Consider the following 27,847-nt stretch of genomic DNA (forward strand, 5'->3'; position numbering starts at 1 on the left):
GTACTCTTGATCGACGGGTGCTGGTGGTATCTGGACCTCGGTCCACTCCACGATGAAGTCAGCCAGTACCTGAGATTTGATAGCTGTTCGGGGGGCATAAGAAATGCCCCGATCCATTAGCTTGAGTGCCCACTTTGCGGTTCTTCCCGTAGCATCATGGCTATGGACAACCTTGTCGAGGGGGAACAATGTTACTACTATCATGGGGTGTGACTCGAAGTAGTGGCGCAGCTTCCTTTTGGTGATGAGGACGGTGTAGAGGAGTTTCTAGATTTGGGAGTAGCGGGTTTTGGAGTCGGATAACACCTCGCTGATGAAATATATAGGGCGCTGCACCTTGAAGGCGTGCCCCTCTTCCTCTCATTCTACCACTAAGGTAGAGCTGACCACTTGGGTGGTGGCCGACATATATAGTAGGAGGGATTCTCCGTTGCATGGAGGAACTAAGACCGGAGGTTTAGTTAAGAATCGCTTAACCATGTCAAGCGCCTCCTGAGCCTCGGCTGTCCACTCGAAGCGGTCAGATTTCTTCAGGAGTCGATAAAGGGGGAGTCCTCGTTCGCCGAGGTGTGAAATGAATCGGCTAAGGGCGGCAAGGCACCCTGTGACCTGCTGAACCCCCTTTATGTTTTGAATTGGGCCCATCCTTGCGATGGCTAATATTTTCTCCGGGTTACCTTCGATGCCATGCTTGGAGACGATGAAGCCGAGCAACATGCCCCTCGGAACCCCAAAAACACAATTTTCAGGATTGAGTTTGATGCTGTTTGCCCAGAGTTTCACAAAGGTTTGCTCAAGGTCAGCGATAAGGTGGTCAGCTCGTTTGGATTTGACTACGATGTCATCGACATAGGCCTCAATAGTTCGCCTGATGAGGTCTCCGAAGCAACTGAGCATACAGCGCTGGTACATTGCCCTAGCATTCTTCAGACCGAAAGGCATTGAAATGTAGCAAAATGATCCGAAGGGGGTGATAAAAGATGTCGCGAGCCGGTCGGACTCTTTCATCGCGATTTGATGGTAATCGGAGTATGCGTCAAGGAAGCAGAGGGTTTCGCACCATGAGGTGGAATCGACTATTTGGTCTATTCGTGGCAAAGGAAATGGATCCTTTGGACACGCTTTGTTGAGGCTAGTATAATTGACACACATTCTCCATTTCCCGCTCTTTTTTCACACAAGAATAGGATTCACTAACCACTCTGGGTGGTATACTTCCTTAATGAATCCTGCGGCTAGCAGTTTGGCTATCTCCTCGCCGATGGCCCTGCGTTTTTCCTCATTGAAGCGGCGTAGGCGTTGCTTTACCAGCTTGGAGCCCAGGAGGATCTGGATAGTATGGTCGGCGACCTCCCTCGGGATGCCCGGCATATCTAAGGGTTTCCACGCAAAGATATCTTTATTGTCATGGAGGAAGTCAATGAGCGCGCTTTCCTATTCGGAGGAGAGCGCGGTCCTGATACGGACTTTTTTGCCCTCAGAGCTGCTGGGGTCCAAGAGGACCTCCCTAGAGCCTTCTGCTGATTCGAACGACCCGGTTGATTTCTTCGTGTCGGGTGCCTCTTCAATGACCTCTTCCCTAAGGGTGGTGAGTTCTTCGGAGGCGATGACTGTGGATGCGTGTCCGCAGCATTCGACCTCGCACTCGTAAGCGCACTGGAAGGAGATTCCTATGGTGATGTCCCCATGGGGGCCCGGCATCTTCAGCTTAAGGTACGTATAATTGGGGACGGCCATGAACTTCGCGTAGCATGGTCATCCCAGAATGGTGTGGAAAGTCCCTAGGAACCCCACTACGTCGAAGGTGAGGGTCTCAGTTCGGTAATTGGACCGATCCCCGAAAGTGATGGGCAGGTCGATCCGCCCCAGTGGTACGGCTTGCCTACCAGGCACGACGCCATGGAAAGGCGCTCGGATGGGGCGGAGGTTCGTTCGATCGACGCCCATCTCATCGAGAGTCTTGGCGTACATGATGTTAAGGCCGCTGCCTCCGTCCATCAGTACCTTTGTTAGCCGCTTTGGTCCGATGATCGGATCGACGACAAGCGGGTACCTTCCCGGATGTGGGACGACATCCGGATGGTCGGTCCAGTCAAAGGTTATGGCAGATTCTGACCACCGGAGGAAGGCTGGCGTGGCCGGTCCGGCTGTATAGACTTTGCAGCGTGCGAGTTTCTGGCGATGCTTGGAGTCGTAGACCATCGATCCTCCGAAGATCATGAGGGCACCGGTCGGCATTGGGAAGGCGTCGTCCTTCTCCTTTGCGTCGTCTATGGTGGGTACATGCTCCTTCCCCTGCTCCCCTTTGTTAAGACCCCTGGCCAAGTATTTGCGCATGAGGCCGCAATCCTTGTATAGATGCTTGGCCAAGAAGGCGTGGTTTGGGCATGGCCCCTCGAGCATTTTCTCGAAGTGGTTCGGAGTGCCCTCCACGGGCTTCCGGCCACCTTTGCGGTCGGTAGCAGCCACGAGCGAGTTGTCGCGTCGTTGCTTCTTATTTTTCCTTTTGATGGGACAGTTGGAGGCGCCTTCACCGGCGTCCTCGTCCCGCCTTATCTTTCTGTCGGAGCGATCAAAGATGGCTCCGACCGCCTCCTGTCCAAAGGCATGACTGGTGGCGATGTCTAGGAGTTCCTTAGTAGTCTGTGGGCCCCTGTGTCCTAGCTTATGGACCAGGGATTTGCAGGTTGTTCCAGACAGAAAGGCTCCTATCACGTCGGCGTTGGCGACGTTAGGGAGCTCGTTGCACTGCTGAGAGAAGTGCCGAATGTACCCACGAAGGGTTTCATCGGCCTTCTAGCGGCAATTCTTGAGGTCCCATGGGTTTCCAGGGCGTTTGTACGTGCCCTGGAAGTTGCCCACGAAGATCTCCGTCAGATCCGCCCAACTCTGAATAGCATTGGACGGTAGGTGCTCCAGCCATGCTCGCGCCGAATCGGCCAAGAACAGCGGGAGATTGCGAATAATGAAATTGTCATCACTCGCACCACCGGCCTGACATGCAAGCCGATAGTCTTTGAGCCAAAGCCTGGGATTTGTTTTGCTAGAATATTTAGGGATGTTGGTAGGCGGTCGATACCTTAGGGGGAACGCGGCGTTGAGGATGCGCCGACCAAAGGCCTATGGACCTGGCAGGCGGGGCTCGAGCTTCAGTCTTCGTTGTTGTCATAGCGTCCGCCATGTCGGGGATGATAGCCACGGCGTGCTGCTTCTCCATCATCGCCATGGGCGCGCTTTCGAGTGTCGATGATGTTGCGTACATCGTGGCCATGGCCAAGGCGTTGATGTACTGGGACAGAGGAGGACTGCCTGCCGGCTAGCGATGTTTGGTGAACGGATGCATCCCTGGTGGGACGCACTGAGGGCGTGCACTGGCTGGTGTTGGGTTCGCATCGTTGAGACAACAAACTTTCCGCCTGCTGCGCCGCTGCACGCTCGAGCAACGTGCGAATTTCTCGGCAAGCGTGGCGATCCTCGGACGTCGTGGCCTCTAGAAGGCCATGCAGCAAGGCGGTTGCTGCGGCGATGTTTTGGCTGGCTCGGGCAAAGTGAGGAAGGGTCCCATTGTTGGTGAGGATCCTTTGGTGTACGGTGTGGGCCATGGCGCGCGCGCGCCCCCTGTCTTTGCGGTGCTCAATCTCGCGATTGATGTCCATGTACTCCCGGATGAGCCCTTGCCCGGCCTCATCGATCTCTTGCTGACGGGCCCTCAGCTGCTCCATCCTTAGGTGAGATGGGGCTGCCGTCTCTTCCTTGGATCCACCGTCAGGGTTGTTTGTAGGGGTGACCTCTTCCCTGGAGACACTTTTGACATGACCCTCGGGGGTCTACATCATGAAGCATTCCCGGGAAGGGTGGTGGCTCCCCCTACTAGAATCTGAGCTGTAGAACGATCCTGGCTCCTCGTTGAGGAGCTCGTAGAGGGTCTCCGTATCATGCTCAATTGCCCCCATGAACTCGATGTCCATGGGTGACTGAACCATATGTAGCGCCAGAAGGTGGCCAGTGGTTGCCGTAGTGTTGCGAAGACCAAATAGAAATGCTGTCGGGGTGTTCCGTACGGGCCCTTCCGGACATAGGGTGGCATTGTGAGAGGCCTCCCTTGATGACTGGGGTCCAAGGGAGTTGCCCGGCAGGCCCTCAAGCCTAAGACGGCTGAGGTTGATGGAAGGGAGAGACGGGGCAGCTGTGTGAGTAAGCACCAGCTCTCCTTCTAGTGTATGATGAAATCTAGGTCACCGAAACGCACGTGTGCGCCCGGGGCCTAGCTGATTGCGTGGGTGTCCATTCGAGGCCTTTTCTGGAACGCGCAAAGCCCCCTACCTGGCGTGCCAACTGTCGGTGTTTCGTACGAGCACCGGCAAGTAAATTTATAGTAATGCGCGTTAGGCTCAGATGGTGCGCTAAAGGACACAAGATTTATACTGGTTTGGGCTGAATGTCCCTACGTCCAGTTTGTTGCTGCTCGTGTTATTAGCATCGTGAACGGTCTATAGTAAGGGGTACAAACGATTGAGAGAGGGACTGGTCCCAAGTCTCTGATGGAAGGGTTGAAAGGAGGCCAAGATCTTCATAGCAGCTTGACTGTATGTAGGTGTGTCTTCTTGTTCGGTCCCAAGTTTTTCTTCCCCTTGATGGGAGAAGCGCATCCCCTTTTATAGATGAAGGGGCTGGCTTTACAAGGATAAGGACTTTACCTAATCTTGTGGCTCATGTCTACCCGGCCTCATTTTTCATCCTGATGAGTGTGAAGGAAGATAGGTGCCTACAATACTGTCGATGTCTCTATAGAATGTCAGGTTGATTACAGAATGCTACCCTGCGCAGGGTATGGGCTGTAGTACAGTGGTTTTGACTTATTAGCCTCTCCCGGCCTTGCTTCGCATGCCTTCTGATTTCTGTGAGTCTTTGTCGGAGGGACGAGAGGTTAGGGTTCGGCGTAACGCCGTGGTCAAGGCCTTCTGACTTGGCGGACCTAAGGGGTCGGGAAGCGGGCGCCGCTCCCTTAGGTCCATAGCGTGGCGACAGGATATCCATCGTTCATGGAGGTAGGAAATCCTTCTCTGGAGCGTAGTGGTTGTCGTATATCTTCGATGGGTTCTGTGTCTCAGGGCTGAAGGTGGCGCCTATAACTCTACAGGGCAAGGAACATGCACCTGTGCAACCTTTCGGGCTCTACGGCACCTAGAAGGGTCTAAAGCACCTGTCTCGTCATCCCCTAGTAGTACTTTTCCTACCAGGGCATAGGGTATGGTCCTTGGGGCCATGGTTGACCCGAACATCTTGTCTCGCCTTGTGCCTATCATCTTGAGGGAACGGGGAAAAGTTGTCAGGTAAGATGAATCCAGTCTTTCGATATGAAGCAGGGTGAGGCTCATTCCTTGCCGCTGGGCAAAATGGAGACCAATCAGAGTAGAACATGAAACAGCGAAGATGGTTAGAATTGATCAAAGGTTACAACTTGAATGTGCAGTATCATCCTGGAAAGGCCAATGTAGTGGCAGATGCTTTGAGTAGAAAGTCACATTGCTTGAATGTGCAGCCATTACTTGAAGATGGGTTCGATCTAATGCATCCTGCTGTGTTACATAGTATTCAGATTAGTTGCTCATTGGAGAGTAAGATAATAGAAGGCCAGAAAACAGACAAGGGAATATTTTACATCAAAGAGAAAATAAAAGAAGCGTCGTCTAAGCACTTTAGAGTGGATGAACAGGGCGTGTTGTGGTTTGACGACCGTCTTGTGGTTCCCAAGGATCGAGAGATTAAGAATAAACTCATGGACGAAGCTCACCTTTCTAAGCTATCAATCCATCTAGGAAGTAGTAAGATGCATCAAGAACTGAGACCTCGTTATTGGTGGACCAAGATGAAGAAAGAAGTTACAGCCTATGTTGCTAGATGTGACACGTGTTGTAGAGTGAAAGCTATTCATATGAAACCTACCAGGTTGTTGCAACCTTTGTTCATACCTAGTTGGAAGTGGGATGATATAAGTATGGATTTTATCTTGGGTTTGCCCACTACTCAAAAGGAACATGATTCGATTTGGGTGATTGTGGATTATCTTACCAAGACCGCTCATTTCTTACCTGTCAAGATAGATTATCGACCACCTCAATATGCCAAGAAGTATATTACAGAAATTATGAGGTTGCATGGTATACCAAAGACTATAGTATCTGATAGAGGGCCATAGTTTATGGCTCACTTTTGGGAACATTTGCACAAAGGCTTGGGAACTAGTTTGATTCATAGTACCGCTTATCATCCTCAGACAGATGGTTAGACTGAATGAGTTAATGTTGTTCTAGAGGATATGTTAAGAGCCTGTGTGTTGTCTTCTAGGGGTTCATGGGAGTCATGGTTACCTTTAGCTGAGTTTGCTTACAATAATAGTTATCAAGAAAGCATCAAGATGGCTCCATTCGAAGCTTTGTATTACAGAAAATATAGAACACCACTGAATTAGGTCGAGCCAGGAGAAAGAAGGTATTATGGCATTAACTTTGTAGAAGAGGCCAAGAAGAAAGTTCATATTATTCAACAAAATATGAAGGCGGTCCAATCACGTCAAAAAAGTTATGTAGATAGAAGAAGGAGACCCCTTGTGTTTGAAGTTGGTGACTTTGTTTATCTGAAGGTCACGCTAATGAAGAAGAAACGGTTTGGAGTCCGAAGAAAGCTTACCGCTAGATTCGTAGGACCATACAAGATTGTGGAAAAAAGAGGTCCAGTAGCTTATAAGATAGAGTTACCTAAGACAATGAGTACCGTCTTTCTAGTTTTCCATGTATCACAACTCAAGAAGTGTTTGCGTGTTCCGGAGGAAAGAATAGAACCTCGGGGCATCAAACTCAAATCGGATTTAGTGTATCATGAGCAACCGGTCCATGTGTTAGACACTAAAGAACGTGCTACTCAGAATAGTGTGGTGAAAACATATAAGATACAGTGGAATCATCATAATGAGGGAAATGCAACTTGGGAAATGGGAGAATATCTACAAAAAGCTTATGAAGATTTTTATAACAAATGGTTCGTAACCCAAATCTCGGGACGAGATTTTTATAAGGGGGAAGGGCTGTAACACCTTGGTGTTAAGCATGCATTACCATTTCATCCCATGAGCATAATCATCATCACCTCATGCATAAGCATCATTCATGCATTTCATTTCGAAAGAAATGAAGTATCATTTCATGTGGTGCTTAAGTTAATTGAAATTCATTATGTTTAAAACAATGTGAAATGCCATGCTCATGTTGGGATGCCATGATTTCTTGTTTTGATCACTAGGATAGCTTATAAATATTTAGGATACAATTTGGAGCAAAGTTTATATTTGATTTTTTGCCAAATTTTGCTTTTAAAAAATAATTATTCAAAATTAGGGTTTTGAATTAATATTGAGTTTAATTTGGTAATTCAAAATCTAATTGGAATTTTAACTTTGGTTATAAAAGCAAAGTTGTAGAGAATAAATTTTTGAGCAACTTTTATTTTTGGGCCAAAGTTTGAAACTGCTTTGAAAAAGTTCAAAAATTCATTTGAATGAATTTGGGGGAGAAAAGAATTTGAAAAATAATATTTTTCCTCAAATAGGCCTCGCGCCTCGCCTTCGGCCCAGTCGCGCAAGCCGGCCCGGCTTGCTTCGCGCCGCGGTCCTGCTCCCGCGCGCCGCGCCCGTTCGTCGCGCACTCACCCGGCCGCGACAGAGCGCGCACGCCGCGTGGCCGCCATGCGCCGACGAGCACGCTACGCGGCAGCCTCGGCCAGCCCTGCGCCCCTCCTGTCGCGCCTTCACCTACCTAACCGCGCTGCGCTCCTCCTCACTCCTCCACTTCGCTCTCTCATCCACCAGCGCAAGCAGCAGCCGCAGCGCTCGCCTCCGCCACCGCCCGCACTAGCAGCTTGCCAGAGTTGGCCATTCCGGCTGCTCTAGTTCGCCTGAGCCATCTCCATCTTGCCCTAAGCATCGCCTCCTCCTCGCGCACCTCGTGCTCACCTCGGTAAGCCATGAGAAGCTCCCCTTTCCCTGGCCGAGCTCGCTGGAGTCATGGCCAAGCTCACCGGAGTGCTCCTCTTCGTGGACCTCACCCCTCCGTCCTCCTTCTCGCTCTCCCTTCACGTGCACGAGCACCGCACGAGCTCGGTGAAGCTCCCACGCCACATCTCACGCCCCTTCTCAGCCAGAGATGGCCGGCCGTCGGTGAGCCGCACCACCGTGCCACCATGGCCGCTGGCCAGCTCGCTCTCGAGCTCCTCCAACCCTGCCGCTTGCACTACCATGTTCGCCTTGGCAAGGTGGTCACATTGGTGGTGACCTCATCGCCGGCCACCTCGCCGACGATGAGCTCACGCCGGTCAGTGCAACCTCCTCTGCCTCACGGACTGGCAGGTGGGGCCGGCTAACCCACGGGGGCCACTGTCAGCCATAGGGGTGCACGCCTGGGTAGAAAGCCGGGTGGATCTAGCAGTTTTGGAAAGGGGATTTTCAGAAAGAATTTAAGAAATGATTTTCAGATTTCTATTTAAATGCTTTGAGAATTTATAGCTTGCTCAAAATGGCTCCAAATTTGTTGAAACAAATTTTGTTGTGTTCCTTATCACCAGATCTACATGATAAAAATATTGCATGTCATTTTTGAGATACTTTAATGTAGAGCTTTATTTAATTCTTGATATTGCTGATATCTTGTAAAATGTTTAGTAAATCCTATATGTATAAAAAAATATGACTGCAAGTTTGTTACTCTTCTTGTGTAATGTACTTCCTAGGAAAAATATATGCCATGCATGTCCTATAGAAAAATTATGAGGTGTAGTTCAAGTGCCTTTAATGGCTGATTTTTGTTATTTTTGCTAGAGAGGAAAATTTGTATAAAACATGCATGTGATAATTTTTGTGCAGTGATTATTTACTACGTAGAACATAGGAAAAATATTACATCTATTGTTTAACACTTTTCATAGTACAAAGTATTTTCATGATCATAATTATGCCATAGCTTGCCATTTTTGTGTAGGCTAATCCAATTATTCAAATGCCATAAAAAGTTGATGGTAGACTACTTAGGGTAGTACTGTGCTATGGTAATTTTCTAAGATTTTTCTATGCTATAAAAATAGATGTTGCTATTCAAACCTATTATTAATTAGGGTTTAATCAAATGTTGCTTTATGCATGATTAAGAAATTAGTGAAGCTTTGGTGTATCTTTGAAGCATTTAATGAGATATGTTGACGTAGCATATTAGTAGTAGAAGAGAATATAGTAGATAGCATGTGCTTGTAGTACATGTTCTTGGATGATGTTGACTACCTTGCATGCAAGCATATTCATTGTGTTCATTTCATCCGATGCACCTTTTGCATAAGCACTTACGCACCTACATCATACAGGATCGCAAATCGAGAGCCCGGTCATCATACCCAAGGAGCCCAAGGAGTAGCTCGAGGTGCAGCCACAAGAAGTGACCGAAGCAGACAAGGAGGACGTTGAGGAACTTCCAGAGTGCCCCGATCACCGCCTGAGCTCCTTCGAGAGAGGCAAGCCCCGGAGCATTTTTCTCCCCAATTTGCGATTATTAATTAATGCTTTACTTTAATTGATGCATTACGTTCAGGAGTTGTTTGCAACCGTTGCTGCATTATACCTTGTTTACCTTTGTTGTACTATATCCTTGTTACCCTGGTATCCGTAGTCGAGTCAAAGCTTAGCTGGCTTAGACCGGTAGAAGTCAGGTGATTTTCTGTCATCTATGAGCTATAGGTGGTTACCTGGATCTACTTGGATAACTATGTAGTCATGGTATAACTAAGTGTTAATTTAAAGTTGAGACCCGACAGAGACTTATAGGGTTTTGGACTGTAGTGCTTTCCGTCTGTGTCAATTAAGGACCGACCGTTGTTGGGCCTCAGGTCATGTTGAACGCATGCCTTACATTTAGCTGGCCGAATAAAGTACCTTTCGACCACGAAGCTGGGAGATTATTCGGGCCGAGTAGATTGCCCGCAGCGCACTATATCGGAGCAGGTGTGGTAGGACACGGGGGCGCGACGATAAGACCGAAAGGCAGTCGGTCGGCCCCTGGGTACATGTGGTTCCTAGCAAACTCGAGATTTTTCCTAGATAGTTGACTCGGTGACCGATACCTCACTTTAGCGGGTGAGTGAGGTTTGTGTAAGGAATAAATTACCAGCTGATTAATAATCAATTCGAATCGCCATCGTTCACTAGATAGTGAACACTTGACTTGAGTTACTTCATCATAGTAATGTTGATGGAACACTTGGACAGTTATAACGAATATGACATTATGGAAGTTGTTAATGATCATTGGCTATCATTATTTGCTTAATCACATGCTTGCTCTAGTATAGGTGCAAATGTAGTCGACAGGTTAATAATAATTAACTTGACAATAATGCTTTTGGAAAGTTTCTTGCGATACTAAAAATGCCTCTTTTTGCAAATGAGTCAGCTACCCTACTATAAAGCCCTTCATAATCCTTGGTGACACTTTATTTTTAGTTATATCGGGTAAGTCTAGCTGAGTACCTTCTCGTACTCAGGGTTTTATTCCCACTTATTGCAGATGGACTGATGTATTACGGCTACTGTATCAACTGCCTTTATCCTGCGATGGGTGATGCTTAGGACCATGGGCATGGTCATTCCTTACGTCTCATCTGATGTTTTTGTTGGAGATGATCATTAGCTGGCACTGTATTTGAACTCCGTGTGAGTGTATGTGGTTTTGAACAAATGGCTTCCGCTACTTCTATTTGAACTCGTTTTGTAATAACTATGTTTAAACTCTGATGTACCTGTGATGTGAACTTTTATGTAATATGTGATGGTGACCGCTAAACTTATTACGATCTTGGCTGGTATGTGAGTTGGTTTGAAATCCTTCGTGATTTCACGGACTATCGGGTTATATGGGCTTAAGTTTGCTAAGTCGTCTGCTCTGGTGGGTGATTTTCTTACTTAATTTCGTATAATTGGTCGGTTCTGTTACAAAATCAAGGCATGCAAATGGTGTTATTTTATGTTAAAAAAAGTTTTGACCTAGTTTTCATCTTGACTAAGATGGACTAGGTAGTCACCTCACCGTGTCTCACTGAGTCTATGGTACCGGTGAAGGAGACAAAAGAGAATAATGCCGATTAGGCAACTAAAGAAAGGGATTTTGAATCCCAAAAGATGTCCTATGACTTTTGAGCATAGGAAGTGGGTCACTGCTAATAAAAAATATTTGGCTGTGATAAAGAATGTAATTGAACCTGCAATTGTGGGCTCAATCCCAGAATATGACACGGTCATCGAGTACCTCGATAGAATAAAGAGGCAGTTTACTAGCTCTTCAAAGACATATAAAGAGTCAGTTCACTGGTTCATCAAAGATATATGCCACTCAGCTGATAAAGCAGCTGGTGACAGAGTGTTACTCTGGAAAAGGTGGCATAAGAGAGCTCACGATGCGTTGTTGAAATTATGGTACTATCATTTAGGCCATATTTCGAGGGGGAGAATAGAAAGACAAGTTAAGAATGATATTCTTCCTCCATTAGAGCTCTCAGATTAAGAACAATGCAGGGAATGCATAAAAGGAAAGTATGTAAAGAAGATTAAGAAAGATAACAAACGAAGCGCGGGAATTTTACAGATTATTCACACAGACATCTGTGGTCAACTTTCCTGTAAAGAGTGTGGATGGTTATGATCTGTTCATAACATTCACAGATGATTACTCCCATTATGGCTATATTTATCCAATCAAAGAAAGAACTGAAGTATTGGATAAATTTAAGATATTAAAGATTAAGATATTTAGGTCTGACCATGGGGGAGTACTACGGTCGGCATATCCTAAAAAAATGGCATAGTAGCCCAGTATTCTATACCGGGTGAACCTCAGCAGAATAGAGTAGCTAAAAGAATCAATCGTACCCTGATGGATATGGTGGGCAGTATGATAAGTTACTCCACCTTACAGTTGAGCCTGTAGATGAAGGCGTTAAAAACCCCATTCATATTCTCAAAAGAGTACCAAGTAAGTCGGTGTCCAAAATACCATATGAGTTGTGGACAGAAAGTGTACCCTCACTAAACCACTTGCGTGTGTGTGGGGGAGCCCTACTGAGGCTAAAGTATTTAACCCAAACATTAGGAAGTTAGATCCCAAAATAGTAAGGTGTCATTTCTTTGGCTACCCAGAAAAGTCAAAAGGTTTTCGTTTCTACTGTCCAGAGTGACATACAAAGTTTGTGGAAACGAGACACACTATTTTCCTAGAGGATGAAAAGATGAGGGGGAGCATGGTAGCTCGAGAAATTGTCCTTAAAATGAAGCGGGTGTATGCGCCCACTCCAATGATTCATGAGCTAATTTTCTCACTACATGCTGTCGCTGCACAGACAGTACAAGATATTATGGTGTCAGCACCTGTTGTTATTCCATCTGTGGCAACAATAAATGAAAATGAGGAACCTGTTCTTCAGGATCCTATAGAACATATTGTCACACATGAGGGGGAGCAACAACAGCCTCAAACAGAAGATGTGCCAAATATGGAGGCCCCTAGAAAATCTCAAAGAGTTAGTAAATCAGTTATTTCTGCTAATTATGAAGTGTACAACACTAAGGAATTTTAAATGAAGGATGATCCCACCTCATTTGAAGAAGCCATAAGAAGTGATTATTCATCAAAGTGGCTTGAGGCCATAGAAGATGAAATAAAATCAATGAATGCAAATAAAGTCTAGGATTTGGAAATAATTCCTAAAGGAGCCAAAACAGTAGACTGTAAATGGATCTACAGAACAAAACTTGACTCTCAAGGGAATATAGAGATATAAAGTACGACTTATGGCAAAAGGCTTTATGCAAAGAAAATGGATTGATTACAATGAGACATTTTCTCCAGTCTCATGTAAAGTTTCTTTCAGAATCATAATGGCATTAGTGGCACATTACGATTGAGAATTACATCAGATGGATGTAAAGACGGCATTTCTCAATGGAGACTTAGAGGAAAATGTTTACATGGCACAACCGAAATGTTTTGTCATAAAAGAAAAAGAACGAATGGGATGCCGCCTAAAGAAATCCATTTATGGATTAAAGTAAGCTTCAAGACAGTGATACTTGAAGTTTGATCAGTCAATCAAGAATTTTGGGTTTTAAAGAGAATGTAGAGGACAATTATGTCTATACAAAGTTTAAAAAAGAAAAGTTTATCTTCCTGATCCTGTATGTGGATGATGTCTTACTTGCTAGTAGTGATGTCAGTCTACAACTGAAGACAAAGAAGTTTTGTTCTCAAAACTTGATATGAAAGATCTTGGTGAAGGTCGTTCGTTCTAGGGATCGAGATTCACCGAGATAGAAGAAAATGGGTATTAGGACTGTCACAAAAGACATACATAGAAAAGATTTTAAAGAAATTCAGTATGCACAAATATAGTCCCTCACCTGCTCCTATAGCCAATGGCGACAGATATATGGATTTTCAATGCCCTAGGAACCAATATGAAATCGATAAAGTGAAAGGGGTTCCATATGCTTCAGCTGTCGGAAGCTTGCAACATGCTCAAGTATGTACGTGCCCTGACTTGGCATTTGTTACCGGGTTTTTACTTGGCAGATTCCAGAGCAATTCTGGAATAGAACACTGAAATTAGTAAAGAAAATCTTGCATTATTTGCAAGGAACGAAAGGCCTCATGAGGACATATAGAAGATCGGATTTACTCCACATAGTGGGATATTCATATTCTGATTATGCGAGAGTGAATACATATCCAGACGTAGATTTTCTATCATCTCGCAAAAAGGGAGCTATTTCATGAAAAAGCTCAAAGCAAACTGTCACTACATCGTCCACAATGTATGACGGTTTGTAGTATGTTATGAGGCAACGGGTAGGTGAACTGACTAAAGAAGTTCATACCCGGTTTGAATGTGGTTGACGACATCTATAGACCACTAAAGTTATACTGCGATTGTAATCTGGCAGTACAGTATGCTCACAACATAAGTCAAGTGGTGCTGCCAAACACATTGACATAGAGTATTATGTTGTGATAGATAAAGTCTGGGATAAGTCATAAGTCTTGAGCATATAAGTATAGAAAAGATGCTCGCGGATCCGCTTATAAAAGGCTTACCACCCAACATGTTCAGAGAACATGGTGTTCAGAGAACATGTAGCTAGCATGGGTTTAAGGGAAAGCCTAAAATTTCTAGACAAAAGAAGACTCAAAGATAAATATCTATTTCAGAACAGAGTAGTGTATTATAGCCGTTAAGTCTATCGGCAATGGACCGTGACGATGAGACATACTCTATGCGTTAATCTGTAATGGAATGAACAAAAGTAAATGATATGAAAGTGAAAGATGAAATGAGATTAAGGGGGAGAATGTTAGTTGATCTCCACCAATAGACCCTTGCCTCTACTCCCTGATCGGGGGAGCCCAACCCTAACTGGTTGATGGGCCCCTGTCGCATAGCACATATATAGAGGAGTGGGGAACTGGGCTCGGGTCACGAGGTTGAACGGAGCCGCCATCCCACCTACAGAAAACCCTAATCCGATCCTAAAGAGGTGCTGCCAGCGACGGGATATGCCCACCGACCACCGCTGTCGCTCCTGCAGGGCCATCACCGTACCACTACGGACTTCACCAAGCCAGAGCTGCTTCTACAACGGCGTCTACGCTGCTGCTGTGCCGTAACAGTGAAAGAAGAGAAGAGTTTTCCTCGGATGTACGAGTTACGCACAGAGAGCTAATCATCGATCCTAACTAGGAACCCACAACCCGGCGGGTCGGTCATCCTCGGCACTCGCACGCAGTCGCATTACAATCACGTGCCGCGCGACGGCGCTCCCTTCGTTCAACCCCCGAGTCCACCACGCACGCTGCGTAGGGCCATGTCGGTCGAGGAGCGCCCGGCAGATGGACCGACCCCTCACCCCTGCGCCGTGCCGACGACCGACCGACGCCCCAAACTACGTCCAAGGCTCTAGGCACGCGTCACCCTCGCGTGCCGGGGCCGAGAAGCGGACAGCCCAACCGCCATCAGCCCATCACTCGCTGACGGTGAAGATTATTCGTTATTCCTCCGCCTTCTTTCTTTTAGCTCTGGCCTCTGGGTCTGATGTGATTCACCTTTGTTTGGTCCGATTCTCAGGATCGATCCCTCGCTCGCGCTCTCCACAAACCCCTGCATTCCGGCATCCGTTCCGGTTTGCCTAAAAGCCACTTTTGGGCCCCCCGTCCGTGAGTCCGAGGCAGAGCGAACCTGCGCTGCTTTGCTCTTCAGCACTCGGCAGCAGCCACACCCCGTCCGTGAGTCAAAAAGGCAGTCGCCGGTCGATGACTAGGCATGCGTTCGCTGCTTCTTGATCGATACACGATACTTCTCCTTGGCAGAGAAGACCAGAGAGGGAGAGAGCGCGTGCTTTTACGATGTTATAGTAATCCTCTCTTTAGTTACTGTGCTTAGTTATCTCTTGTCACGTATCAAACGGGTAGCTGTAGGGGCATCGGCAGACGGCACGTAGCAATCATCCCACCGTGCATCTCAGCCAAAGCTAGGTGTGAATCCATCCAAGACGACCGAGGGATTATATTACCCCAATCCCATTTTGTGCAGGAATCGAGTGAACGGTACGTGGCATGGTTCTTCTCTCCGTGAGCTTTTTTTGCACGCTGTGATGTCAGCGATGACACAAGCGAAAAAAAGTAAAACATTTACTTTAAATTGCTATAGAACGGTGTATTCGTTTTTAATCTCGTCTGCATCGTTGTGTTTTACGCGACGAGGCGAATAAAACTAGACCTCACTTACATATATTTCGGAGATTTTTTTTCCTAGTAGTAATTTATGTATATATTTACTTATACACAAGTTGCATAGATTAACTTATGTATGTAAGTTGTGTTTGATAACTTTTGTACATAAATTATGTTTCATAACTTTGGTGTTTCTAAGTTTTAGTATAAGTTATAAGTTAATTCATTTTTTATGTTTAATAACTTTTGTGTTTACAAGTTTTGGCAGTTATAAGTCAATTCATTCCTTTGTGTTTAATAACTTTTTTACATAAGATGTGTTTCATAACTCTTGAGGTTTCAATTTTTTCGCATAAGTTATATATTATAAGTTATGTGCTATAACTTTTATGGTATAAGTTATATGATGTAATTTAATATACATAAATTAGTAGTAGAAAAAAATTCTTCGAAACATATGCTAGTGGGGCATAGTTTTGTTCGTCGCGTACCACATTAGTTCAGACGGAATTAAAAACGAATACATCGTTCAGTAGTTATAACATTTTAAAATAAATGTTTCTCTTATTCGAATGACGTCCGTCATCCTAGAAAAGCGCGCTGGGAGGGGAGGCGCTGTGCCTGCGCGCGCGCTTGGTTTCATTGGCATTCGGCTGAGTGGCTGCCTAAAAACAAAAGAAAAGTGGTGGGAAATTTTTTCTAAAATAGGTATGTCTGAAAATTATTCACTTAATTTGTTTTGGGTGAACGTTCGCAATTAGTAAGATGGTGAAACTAAAAAGATAGTACGAGAACGTATGCTAAGTCAAGGACTTAATTTTTTTTTTGTTGAAGCGAATAGTCAAGAATTTAAGTTCAAATGTTCCACGCTCCTACGCTACCCCTATGCCTCTATCTTTTTTTGTTATATACTCCGTATGTCGGGAGCAGTGTTGAGCAATCTCTGATGATAGAGAGACCCGTACAAAAGTATGGCACGGCGCACTTGGGCCTAGTGTTTTTTTACGTAGAAAAGTGATATAGACCTCAGTTCATTTCCATCTCGTTCCTCCTGCACTGAAATCGTGATCAGGTTGTTTGGATAGGATTCTGTTAAATTGATGATGACTCAGAGACGTGAACACTTGCGCCCCAACGAGATCATGGCTCAGAGCCAGAACAATGATCAATCTCCAAACCCCATTTTCAGAGAGTGCAACGCAAAGGAGTCGACGGTGACAAATCTGCACACAACCCTAGGGAACCTGTACCTGCTGCGCCTGCGTGCATGTCTCAGCCATAGTCATAACCTTCGCCCGCCTTGGTCGCCTTGGTCGCTTGAGTTTGTTTGGCTTATAAATCGTATTTTTTTAGTCAATAAATATTATTTTTCTCTCACACCAAATCAGCTAATAGTACTTTCAACCCTAGCTTATCAGTCAAACAAACCCAAATGAACGAGACGCTTACCACTGAACCCAACCGGCCAACCGACCAATTGCATGCAGTCATCCGCGGACTAGCTAGGTGATGTACGCTGGTTAAGGAAAATAAGGATGGGTCCCATCTCCACGCTGACCGACGGCCATCGTGCTCGCACTTGTCTTGTTTGGTTTGTCCCAGGCGAAGCAGACAGCGTAGGACCAGACCGTGCCCTCGCAAAGCGTCGTAGTACTGTTCATCATGCCTCCCAGCCGCCGAGCGACCGGTCCTCCTCACACCCACAGTCGCGTCGCATTATACATCGCGTGCAGGTGCAGCGCGAACCACACACGCAGGCTGCACCCGGACCACCACTGTGAGCGAGGCCGTGTGACTCCGTGTGCGACCATGCCTAGCCCCAGAGCAATGTATACTCCGCTAAGAAGTTTTCCATCGAGCCCATCGATTTTGGCCCACTCGTGGCCCAGAAGGACTTTAGCTACTGGCACCTCGGGCCCATACCGTGGGCCTATGAGCGGCACGACTTCCGCCACAACTTCCGCCGCTGGGCGCCGGCGGCCGGTCCGCTGCACTCCTCCACCTCTGCGTCCCGCCGCGTAGCCCTACCGTGCTTCGCAGCCTAACAACTTTCTTGCAATCAGATAGGCGGTTCCCACGTTTCAGGTTGCTGAACTCTGCATCGTGCTAGCACTGAGATGGCTCTGGCTCTGGCTCTGGCTTTGAGCGAGCAATAAGGTAACTATCCAACCCACGAGACCCCTTACTCTGTTTTATTCGTTTTATTTTGCTAACATTCGTCACTTTATTCTTCAATCTGCCTGATTCCGAGTAGAAATTGCTTTGATGGGCGGTCAGCCGCCTCTGGGATCCTTTCCGCCTGAGGTGCTCGAAGGCTTTGCAGGTTACTCGAGTCTCACATTACTTGGCTCTTGTTTGTACTCCATCTGAACACTTTTATCTTGATAAAATGTGGAAAGATCCCGCTAGGCCTAGGGCTAAAAGGCAAACGTTTAATTTTTTTTTCTCAACTGTTGTTCTTTTTCTTGACAGGAAACAAAAACGTTCCTCTGAATGTTGTAGTGGCTTTGGGCTCATTAACTCATGATTCCTTTGGTTATCAACTTGTGATCCTGATTTTGGGTTTCTAATGGAGGAGGGGTGAGAGTACCAAGACTGAAAGCAGGCAAGACAGGTGCTGTGCCAACTAGATTGCACATCTGCCTAATCCAATCGGTCTTGGAGTGTCACCTGAAATGTCTTACGCTTAAAAATCGAGTAAGGATCACTTCAGCAAACTGTAAGGATAACATGCTAGATCTTGGCGAAAAACAATTCGGCTCTAACAAGCTTAATTACAAATTCAACTGAGCTAAAATTTGGCCGAACTTGATACTGGCAGGCTAGAAATCCTTTCACATCTGTAAATGACAAGGGATCCACTGTACATAAGCTTGTTTGTTTGTTCATGCATCTCTATTGCTCCGGCTTCTTGCCTCTGGCCTTCTGCATGTCCACCATCTTTAATTTCTCCTTGTGGCAAGATGTCATCTGAACCACCATTTTCATGTTCTACTTGTTTGCTTTTGCAGAAATAAATTGTTAAGGCGACCACAAGAGAGGTGGTTGAGGCAACTCCAGTAGCAATGATCGGTCCTGCAAAACTGTCAAAGGTGAGTGTGCCTGAACTAGAGATGGTGCCCACATTTTGGCAGTTGTTTTGATCTCCTATCCATTTCTTCTCAATCTGAATTATAGTGTCTCCCCCTGTTATGTTGAAGATTGCTTGTGAGATGTCACCTATTATTGGCGATCCCTTTCGAAGTGCCTGTGGAAGAAGGTACCCTTGTAAAAATCATGAGCCAACTCAGACTATTATGCATCATTGTGGAAACTAGAATAAAGCTGAATTTGAACTTGGTTATGCCAAAGTGATTTTAATAAACATAGCTAAACTTACATATCCAAAACCTGCATTCTTATATATTGGTCCAACCATGGTGTATCCCTTGCAATGCTCCGTAAGGAATAGTTTAAGGTATGGGATTTCATCCACAAGTGCAGCAACACCACCATTCTTGCATCCTCTGGAAAGCTCATCATGAAAATCTTCAGGGCTTTCATAGGGCTTGATCTTTGATACCTCAAAGCCGATTTCTTCCAAAAGATCCTTGATGTAGGAACCATGAGGATACCCAAAACATTCTCCAGCTTTGAGAAGTTCTTCGACATTTGTTACAGTTGGGTGGAGCTGTTGAACAGTTAGCATGCATGTCAAGCTTTCAGTGTAGCTTGACTTGAGTACCAGAAGAAAAAACAGACATATGATCAACACGATCCGAGAGATAAGGCGTTTCACCTTCTCTTCTGCAGAGAGTTAACATACTTTTCAGATAGCATAAATCAAAGTTAAAAAGTACATAATTCATTATGTCCAGATTTGCTAATCTTTACATGCATACGGTGATAAAATGGTAATATATTCCTTCTTGCATTTGTAAAATTTCGTATTGGCTTGATAGTTCTCAGTACAACTGCACATGATTTGTCCCTGTTTGATCACATCTGTGCTGTAAGACATCGGACCAATGTTTTCAGATCGTATTATCGAGGCTAGTCGTATGACCACCGATCAGACGACTAAGCGCGATTAGTCGTCGATAAGGGTCGATTAGTCGGTCCTAATCGGCTAGTCGGACATTTAGTCGTCCTTGTGCCTAGATGGCCTGATCGACCATGTATATACTATATATATGATGTAAATATATGTAAACATGGCCATAATAAATAGGTAAATGGAGGCAAGCAAGCAAGCACATTATCATGGTGATTTGGCCACTTACCTGTAACTGCTGCTTGCTGCTTGCTGATGCCTGATGGTGAGTGCTGACTGTTGACTTGACAACAACAACAACAACACTTTAAGTCTCAAACAAGTTGGGATAGGCTAGAGTTGAAACCTAGCAGAAGCAATCAAGGTTCAGGCATTGAAATTACAAAGAAAGAAGATAATCAGTTAAATAGGCAAAATAGCAGAAAAACAAAACTGTAAAGACTAAAGAAAATGTAAAGAGTAGTAGACAGTAGCGCATGGCAAAACAACTTAACCAAGTACACAAATTTAACAAATAAGAACTAATAGCAGTTTAGCACAGTGCACACTGTGCATAGCAGTACACAACATAAGTAAACTAATAAACTTAAACAAGTTCTTAAGTCTGAAATGGAAATAGTTCTAAACATCCAGTCCACTGATCCATAGAACCAGCAATTCAGCCATCTAGAGAAGTAAATCTGTGTCCACATGTAAGTCTTCATTTCCATCATTTGTTGCAGGTCCGCCTGAGTCTTCCTCCCCTCCCTGGTCCTCCATTTCTTCATCTGTTGCACTTGCACCTTGTGGCTGTTCTGGTGCAACTCTGTTTTCCTCTTCTTCATGATCACTGCTTTAAGTTGCTGGTGCATCTGACTTTGGACTTGGACACTTCCTTTTGTTATTCCTCCCATATGTGCGGGTGACAGTATTCCTCGCACGAGCAGCAGCAGCCCTAGGCATATTGCGGCCTCTAAGCTGGTCGGTTGCACCAACAACTTCATCAACATGTGTCCAAAGCATATCACTGCCATTAGATGCATGAACTGGGTCACAATTGATGTCTACCCACTCATTTTCCCATTGAAACTCTTCTAGCAGCAATGGGTTGGATTTCTTGCCTTTAGAACCGAGCTCACGAATTTTCTGAAACCTGAATGTCATCTTACGGTTGCAGCTAACAAATACCAACTTATTCAACCTAATGTGCTCCAAACGGTTCCTCTTTTTAGTATGCACCTGCAGCCATAGAAAATAGGAGCAAATTCATTAGATGGCTGCAGCATATAAGAATGCATTAGTATGCACCTGCAGCCATAGAAATTGCACTTACATGAGCAAAAGCGCTCCAGTTGCGCTCACAACCAGACGCCGAACTGTTCGTTTTGCTAAACTCTGTAGCTCGAATGCAAGGCCACCAAAAGCATCCCACCATAGAACTGTAGTTGTAGATTACAAGCAAAACAATAATATAATGAGTAGCTCATCACATAGAGAATTATAGCTTAATTAAAAGAAAGTGCTGACTACTGAACTGCTCATTACTTACTAGGATTTTTGCTATTTCTCTCCACTATTGCTAATCTCTTTGAGAAACATTCACCCTCAGTCCTGTCATAATCATCAGCTTGCTTGCTTATTTTCCTCGCTTCACTCTCATCAGGCACCATCTTCCATATAATGTCATTAAACATGCACCTTAGTTTTGTAGCTTGTCTCCTATCCTTTTCCTTTATGGCAAAAGTACTTTCCAGGATTCAAGAAGAGGGCTGCTCCATATAGTTTTTGCTCCATCTGGTTCTCCCATCTCTTGTTATACCATTCCATTACATTATTCAGTAATGATGATTTGTCTCGCAAAGTTTCCTTGATGGTCTTCTTTGCAACATCCATTGCTGCCATTATCTCAGGAGCTGCTGGTGTTTCATCACCATCTGCTATCCTCATAGCAATGAGAAGGGGTTGTGTTGCTTTTATACAGTACTCCACTTTTGTCCAAAATGGTATGGAAATGATTGTGTTCTCAGCCAGCCTGCCGCCCTTCAGCACTTTTTGACAAGCTGTTGGAATGCCATTCCTCAATCACAAACAAACTCCTCAGCCCCTGTTTGTTCTTATGCATGCTTGCTAATGTGAGATAGGAAGTAGCAAAGCGAGTAACAGCAGGCCTCACAAGATCACCACCAATCTTCTCTTGCATAAGATCCAGAATCCTCCCATGCTTGTAGAGAAACCTACACACCTTCTTAGCCGAATTAATGCAAGAGCTAAACTCAGGTATCTTCCCAATGTCCTCCATCATCAAATCCAAACAGTGGGCAGCACATGGTGTCCAAAACAAAGTTGGGATCCTCTCCATAAGAATTCTTCCAGCAGCCTTGTAGTTTGATCCATTATCTGTGACAATTTGCACCACATACTCCTTCCCAACCTTGTCAATTTGTTTCTCTAACAAGTCTGCTAACATAGAAGCATTGGCTATCTCACTTGAAGCGTCAACTGAACCTAAGAAGAATGTTCCAGCTGGGCTATTCGCAACAAAGTTGATGAGATGACGGTGGCTAGTGTCAGTACATCCATCTGACATGATTGTGCAGCCATATTCCTTCCAAGCGTCCTCATGCTTCTTTCTCAGCTCCTTTGTCTTGTTCACTGCCCTATCAAGTAGTGGATTCCTAATCTCATGGTATGAAGGTGAGCGATACCCAGGACCATATTGCCCAATGGACTCAAGCATAATCTCCCAGCTTCTTGAGTTAATAGCATTCAATGGTATTCCATTCTCATAAAAAAAATCAGCCACATGGTCATCTACAATTTGCTTTGCTTCCTTGCTCTTTGTGGAGTACTCAAGAGTGGGCTGTGACATCTTGGACTTGTGCCTTTCTGCAACCACTTCTTCTGGACTCTTGCAAAGCAAAGAACTCACTGACTTGGAATGCTTCTGTGTTTGAGGTTTTGGTGGAGCAGAAACCACAAAGTTCGTGATTGATGCTTGAGCTATCTTTTTCGCTTGCTTTGATTTTGTCCCAGAACTTGGAACTTGCTTCGACTTTGTCCTAGCATTTGGTTCATTTTCAGCAGCAGCAGAAGCACCACCTCCACCTTGATCTGTTTCTGTCTCCACCCCAGTGTCCGTAGGTACCTGAACCTGAGTCCTTGACCTTGTGACCAAGTAACCATTCATCTCACGCCTAACTAGTTCAGGTGCTTCACCACATTTCACTGCATCAGAATAGCCCCCAGCAAGGTGTTGCTTGAACCTTTTAATGCCTGCAGGGACAACCTTTTTGCAGAAAATACATTGGATGAACTCTTTCTTCCCTATGTCTGTCCAAAACCCATATTTCCATCCAGGATCTTATGATTTTGCCTTCCTCTTCTTATCTTCAGCCATGGCAGCAAGATCTGGCGGCAATTTAGCTATCGCTTGAGCTATCAGAGATGCTTCAGTTGGAGCAGCTGACGACGCTGAGGCAGCCCCTCCTGAGACAGCTTCATTCTCAGGTAGAATTACCTCAACAACTGCACGCCGTCGAGCATCCTCTGCAGAGCGGCACAGCCACACAAATGTGTCACAAATTGGTGGCAACAGGCAATACACAGCAGCAGAGTAGCAGACATAGACAATAACCTTCAGAGGAGGCAGAGTGGTGGCTCATCTTGATGCTTGAGGCCTCCCGTGTTCGTCCTCCAGGCGTCGAGGAAGGAGCTCAGAGCGACAGAGCCTCAGAGGCGGGCGGAGCTACTGGGTTCCGGCACGGGAGGAGACAGGAGCGAGCGGAGGTGGAGGCGCGGGCGGAGCTGCGGACGCCGGCGAGGGGCGCGGACGGAGTTGCGGACGCCGACGAGGGAGATCCAGAGAGGCAGGCCACAGGCGGAGGAGACGCGGGTGGAGGTGCCGGCGGCTGCGAGAGAGAGCAGAGCTAGAGCGAGAGCTGGAAATGTGCCGAGCGGGAGCTAGAAATGTGCGGCGGCTGCAACTCCTTCACTAGGTCACTCACTCACTCCTCTTCTTCTTACCCTAATGGGCCAGCTAAAGGTGGGCCGAATTCTTTAGCTGGGCCGAATTCTCCCTACCCAACTAGTCGTCCGGCTAGTCTGATCGGACGACTAATCGTGATTAGTCGTAACTTATCAGACGATAAGGTTTCTAATCGGTCTAAACTAATCGAGGGCCCTTATCGAGCACCTAGTTACGATAAGGACGACTAATCACGATTAATCGCGATTAGTCGTCCGATCTAAAAACACTGCATCAAACATGTCTTATGAAGGGCGTACTCAGTGCAGAGAGCTCCCCTTCTGTGCGGGGTCTGGGGAAGGGTGTCAGTGGCAAGCCTTGCCCTCGCCTGTGCAATGCGAGGAGACCGCGACTCGAACCCAGGACCTTCCGGTCACAGGCGGTAAGACTCTACCACTTGCACCAGGCCTGCCCTTCCAAACATGTCTTGTGAACTCAGTGCATTTGGTGGAAACCATATAACATTACACATTTCTTTTTCTGAGTTGTGAAAACTTGTGCATGACATTGACTAAGTAAGAAAAAGGGTATATCAACTTGACCATTGAGCTATAAATATCCAATAATTTACTGGAAACGGAGTTACGCTAAGGCACTCACTCTCTTCAAACAGGGAAAAATATATCCTCGTACCTAGTTGTCGGGGAACTGGACCATGAATAGCCTTGTTGTTGCCTAGAAGCTCTAACAACCATATCACAATGCCTGTGTAGATAAAGAGTATTATGGTCCCAATCCACATGCCAGGTGTGAGTGGCTTCAGGAAAATCCATGTATTCTTGTTTATGCTTTCCCTGACAGGAACAACCATTGCTATCCCTGATTCTGTGTATGGCTGAGTGAAGTCAACGTACAAACTTCTGTTGTACCTAATTGTTATGTCTCCAACTGCTATATCATATTTCTGTCAGGGTGCAAAAGAAAATTGTTTAACCATGAGCCGTAAAGGGGAACAAATTAAACAAGAAAACATATAACCTCTATGTAATCAGAGGTAGGACTATATAGCGAAAATTAAATTCTGATGTTTAATTTGCAAGGTTGAGCATTTATGTCTTAATAAAGCAAAATGATTTACCTCAGCAATATTGAAACGTATTTATGACAGTACGTAATAAAATACAGAAGATTGCAATTATGTGTTATGCCAGTACATGGCATCCGTTGTTTTCATTTCATCTACAATAAGAATGACAAAGGGCTTATAGATAGCTTTTCTTCTATTATGGTATTTACATCATCCACTAAACTAGCATGCTGTATAAACAGTAAGAAATTTAAATTTATTTGAAATAACAACATGGTATTGGAAATATCAGATCTTGTGAAGCATAATGCGTGAAATTATAGTTTCAACTTGAAAAGAAAACCAATATATTCTTACCTTAAGGTAAACTTGATTGACAAAATCATCGTAGCTTGAACTTGAATTCTTTGCGATGTTAAATACTACATATTCATAAGGGAGTGCATAAGGAAGTCTCTTTACTGCCTCCTCAAAAACATCAATTGCAATGCCACTTGCTTTAATCACACCTGTGATGGAATCTTCAACAACGTCTATGTATTTTTTATATTTATTTCCTGTGACTACACCAACTTGAAGCTTCTTCCCATTTGTTGGGATTTTCCAGCCCCTTGGGATCTTCGTAGATTCGTCTGGCCAAATCACAATTTTCGGATCATGTGTGGTGTTCCAGTATTTTATGTTTGACCTTTGGTCTAATTGCTGTGACAGTCCATTTTGTGCAGTCCAAAAACCAATCACTCTCCGTGCTTGTCCAACTACATTTATTATTTGAAACTTGGAAACTTGCAGCTGCCCATCCGAAAGGTCAAAGTAACCACTTAAACCTTCAAATTTATTTTGCAAGAGTGCCTTTAGGATTGCTGGACCATTTCTTGATTTTTTCAAGGCTCCCAAACTTGTAGAGTTTTTCAGTGCAGGTGGTCTCAGAAATTTTGCTTGTCTCAGAAATTTTGCTTGAGTAATCTTGGCCTTTTCTGCTGCTTGAGCTAACCCCCAGATCGTATCATAGCTCCATAGTCCAAAGATGTTTAATTTCAATGTTGGGTCATTTGGATGATCATTTCGTGACCTCATATACCATCTCATGGTGAAGCTATCAAGTTCTATTGATTTAGGAACATAGGACTCGACCCCCAAGGCACCATTCATTGCTTCCATGACTGAAGGATTTAGTAAATCAATGAGATTTGCTAGTCGATCTGTTATAATCCATACAAACCCCTCGCTCATCATCCAAATTTCCTTTGCTTTTGTGAAGAAAAGGGAGCCCAAAGATGGGGACATGTGCACCACAAAGACCCTTGTTTGCATTGTCATCAACTTGTAGAGTTCTTGGGTAATTTGTTCACCTGTTGCTGATTCATCTATCACTCTCCGGTAGGGAACATGGACATCTATTCCTTCGAGGACATCGACAAGGTCTGCAATAATACCTTTACCGTCATCGTTGCTGGTTCGTGAAGAAGTACTGCTGGCTGGTTTGTGTGAGAGAAAAATACTGTTCCGACTGGAAATTTACGATCGTTTACGACAAGCCACAGCCAAACGAACAGGCTGATCGTTGTCCATGTAGATAGGCACCACCTCTCTTCATCCATAAGTTTTGATTATGGAGGTGATGCTACTCACTTGTGCAGAGTCATTCACTGTTGCTCGAACAAAATAGGGAAGGTAATGGGAAGATAAATATGCGCTTCTTGCTGTGAATGAGATAATTGGGACTTGACACTTATTTCCAAGAGCTGATACAAACACAGTTTGAGAAGATTTCTGTGGTCCAATGATAGCTTGGACATTGTACTTCTCCAGCAAGTCAATAACTGTAAAATTGGATGTAGAGATAGGATTGATTACTAGAATTCATTCAGTGTATTGTTCAGATATAATTAATAGCAATGAATTGGGTGGTTCTGTTGGTCAGATCTTTTCAAGCATTTAAGTTCAACATCTACGCCTGCTGCCCCTCCCCCCCTCTTTTTTCCTTTATTTGTTGGTTATCTCCCAAATCTGAAACTACATGTTAGAAAAGTTACATGTACTGTCATATCAGCATATGAAGGTACCATTAAATTCATTTCAACTTGAAAATGCAATGACATTGAGTTTTTTTTTTCTCTGTGCTGATGCATTACAGTCAACGAAGTAACTGTGGGTAAATCGGCCTACAGTATTTCAAAAGTGATTGACACTAGATACAAACATACCATGTTTGCCATGCATAAGTGATTTTCAAATTTCAACAGTCTTCAAACTGTACCATTTCAGGGAAAAAAACCATATGCTTCATCTAATGCATCGATGCAGCTTGTTTTCTGCATCAAAACCACTACAGATAGATCCCTTCTAAGTACATGCTGGAATTCTGCAATGGTCTAGTTGAAAAAGTTCATATATAATTGTTTAATAATTATCCCCATATTACAACATAAGTAGTCATGAAATTGGCTAATTATTTGATTAGATTGAAGCACCCTTCTGCCTTCTCATTTTCATATAGGGATATCTGTTTAATTAGTGCAACAACACAAATGGAACACAACATCTTTAATTCTTTATAGACTATTCCAGATTCACTTTTTGTCCAAAAGATCAAACTTCCAAAATAATAAATGCAAAAACAATAGAACGTCAGTCCATAGCCGAGCATGTAATTTACCTGCAGCTGCAGCCTGGACATCATTACTCATGGAATCCCTGACATGGAGGACAAGCCGAGTGTAGTTCGGATGGACAGCATAGAAATCTTCCACAGCAATTGAAATGCTTGTGCGTGCTACCTTCCCCACTGGTGTCCCCAAATCAAGTACCACTCCCACATGGAATTTTTCTACTTTATTTTCTGTAACCCCTAGCGTAACTTCATAGCTGAATGCCAAGAACAGGAGCATTATGATCCTAACTGCTGCTGCCATCTCTTGTGGCATGCTGTTTGTAAATAAATCTTTATGAATTGGTGCACTATTTATACATCA

The 27,847-nt window shown here is 44.8% G+C and overlaps 1 protein-coding gene and 2 pseudogenes across 1 annotated transcript; all 3 read right to left on the reverse strand.

The window, feature by feature from the left end:
• Positions 1-18,600: 18,600 nt before the first annotated feature.
• On the reverse strand, positions 18,601-20,666 carry LOC136548687 (glutamate receptor 2.8-like; annotated as a pseudogene).
• Positions 20,606-23,473, reverse strand: LOC136548688 (uncharacterized; annotated as a pseudogene).
• Positions 23,471-27,847, reverse strand: LOC136549867 (glutamate receptor 2.7-like). The gene is made up of 3 exons (XM_066541289.1): positions 27,532-27,847; positions 25,230-26,695; positions 23,471-24,749 (listed from the first exon to the last, which is right to left on the reverse strand). The coding sequence occupies exons 2-3, from the start codon at positions 26,190-26,192 to the stop codon at positions 24,378-24,380; spliced, it is 1,335 nt and encodes a 444-aa protein (XP_066397386.1). The 5' UTR covers positions 26,193-26,695; positions 27,532-27,847; the 3' UTR covers positions 23,471-24,377.

This window comes from Miscanthus floridulus, chromosome 4, assembly GCF_019320115.1.
Source record: "Miscanthus floridulus cultivar M001 chromosome 4, ASM1932011v1, whole genome shotgun sequence".
NCBI lineage: Eukaryota > Viridiplantae > Streptophyta > Magnoliopsida > Poales > Poaceae > Miscanthus > Miscanthus floridulus.

Coding starts and splice junctions, on each gene's coding strand:
- LOC136549867 (XM_066541289.1), bottom strand. CDS start 26,192: ATGACAATGCAAACAAGGGTCTTTGTGGTGCACATGTCCCCATCTTTG. Junction 24,750..25,229: donor TCAATCAAGTTTACCTTAAG/GTAAGAATATAT, acceptor GCACCCTGACAG/AAATATGATATAGCAGTTGG.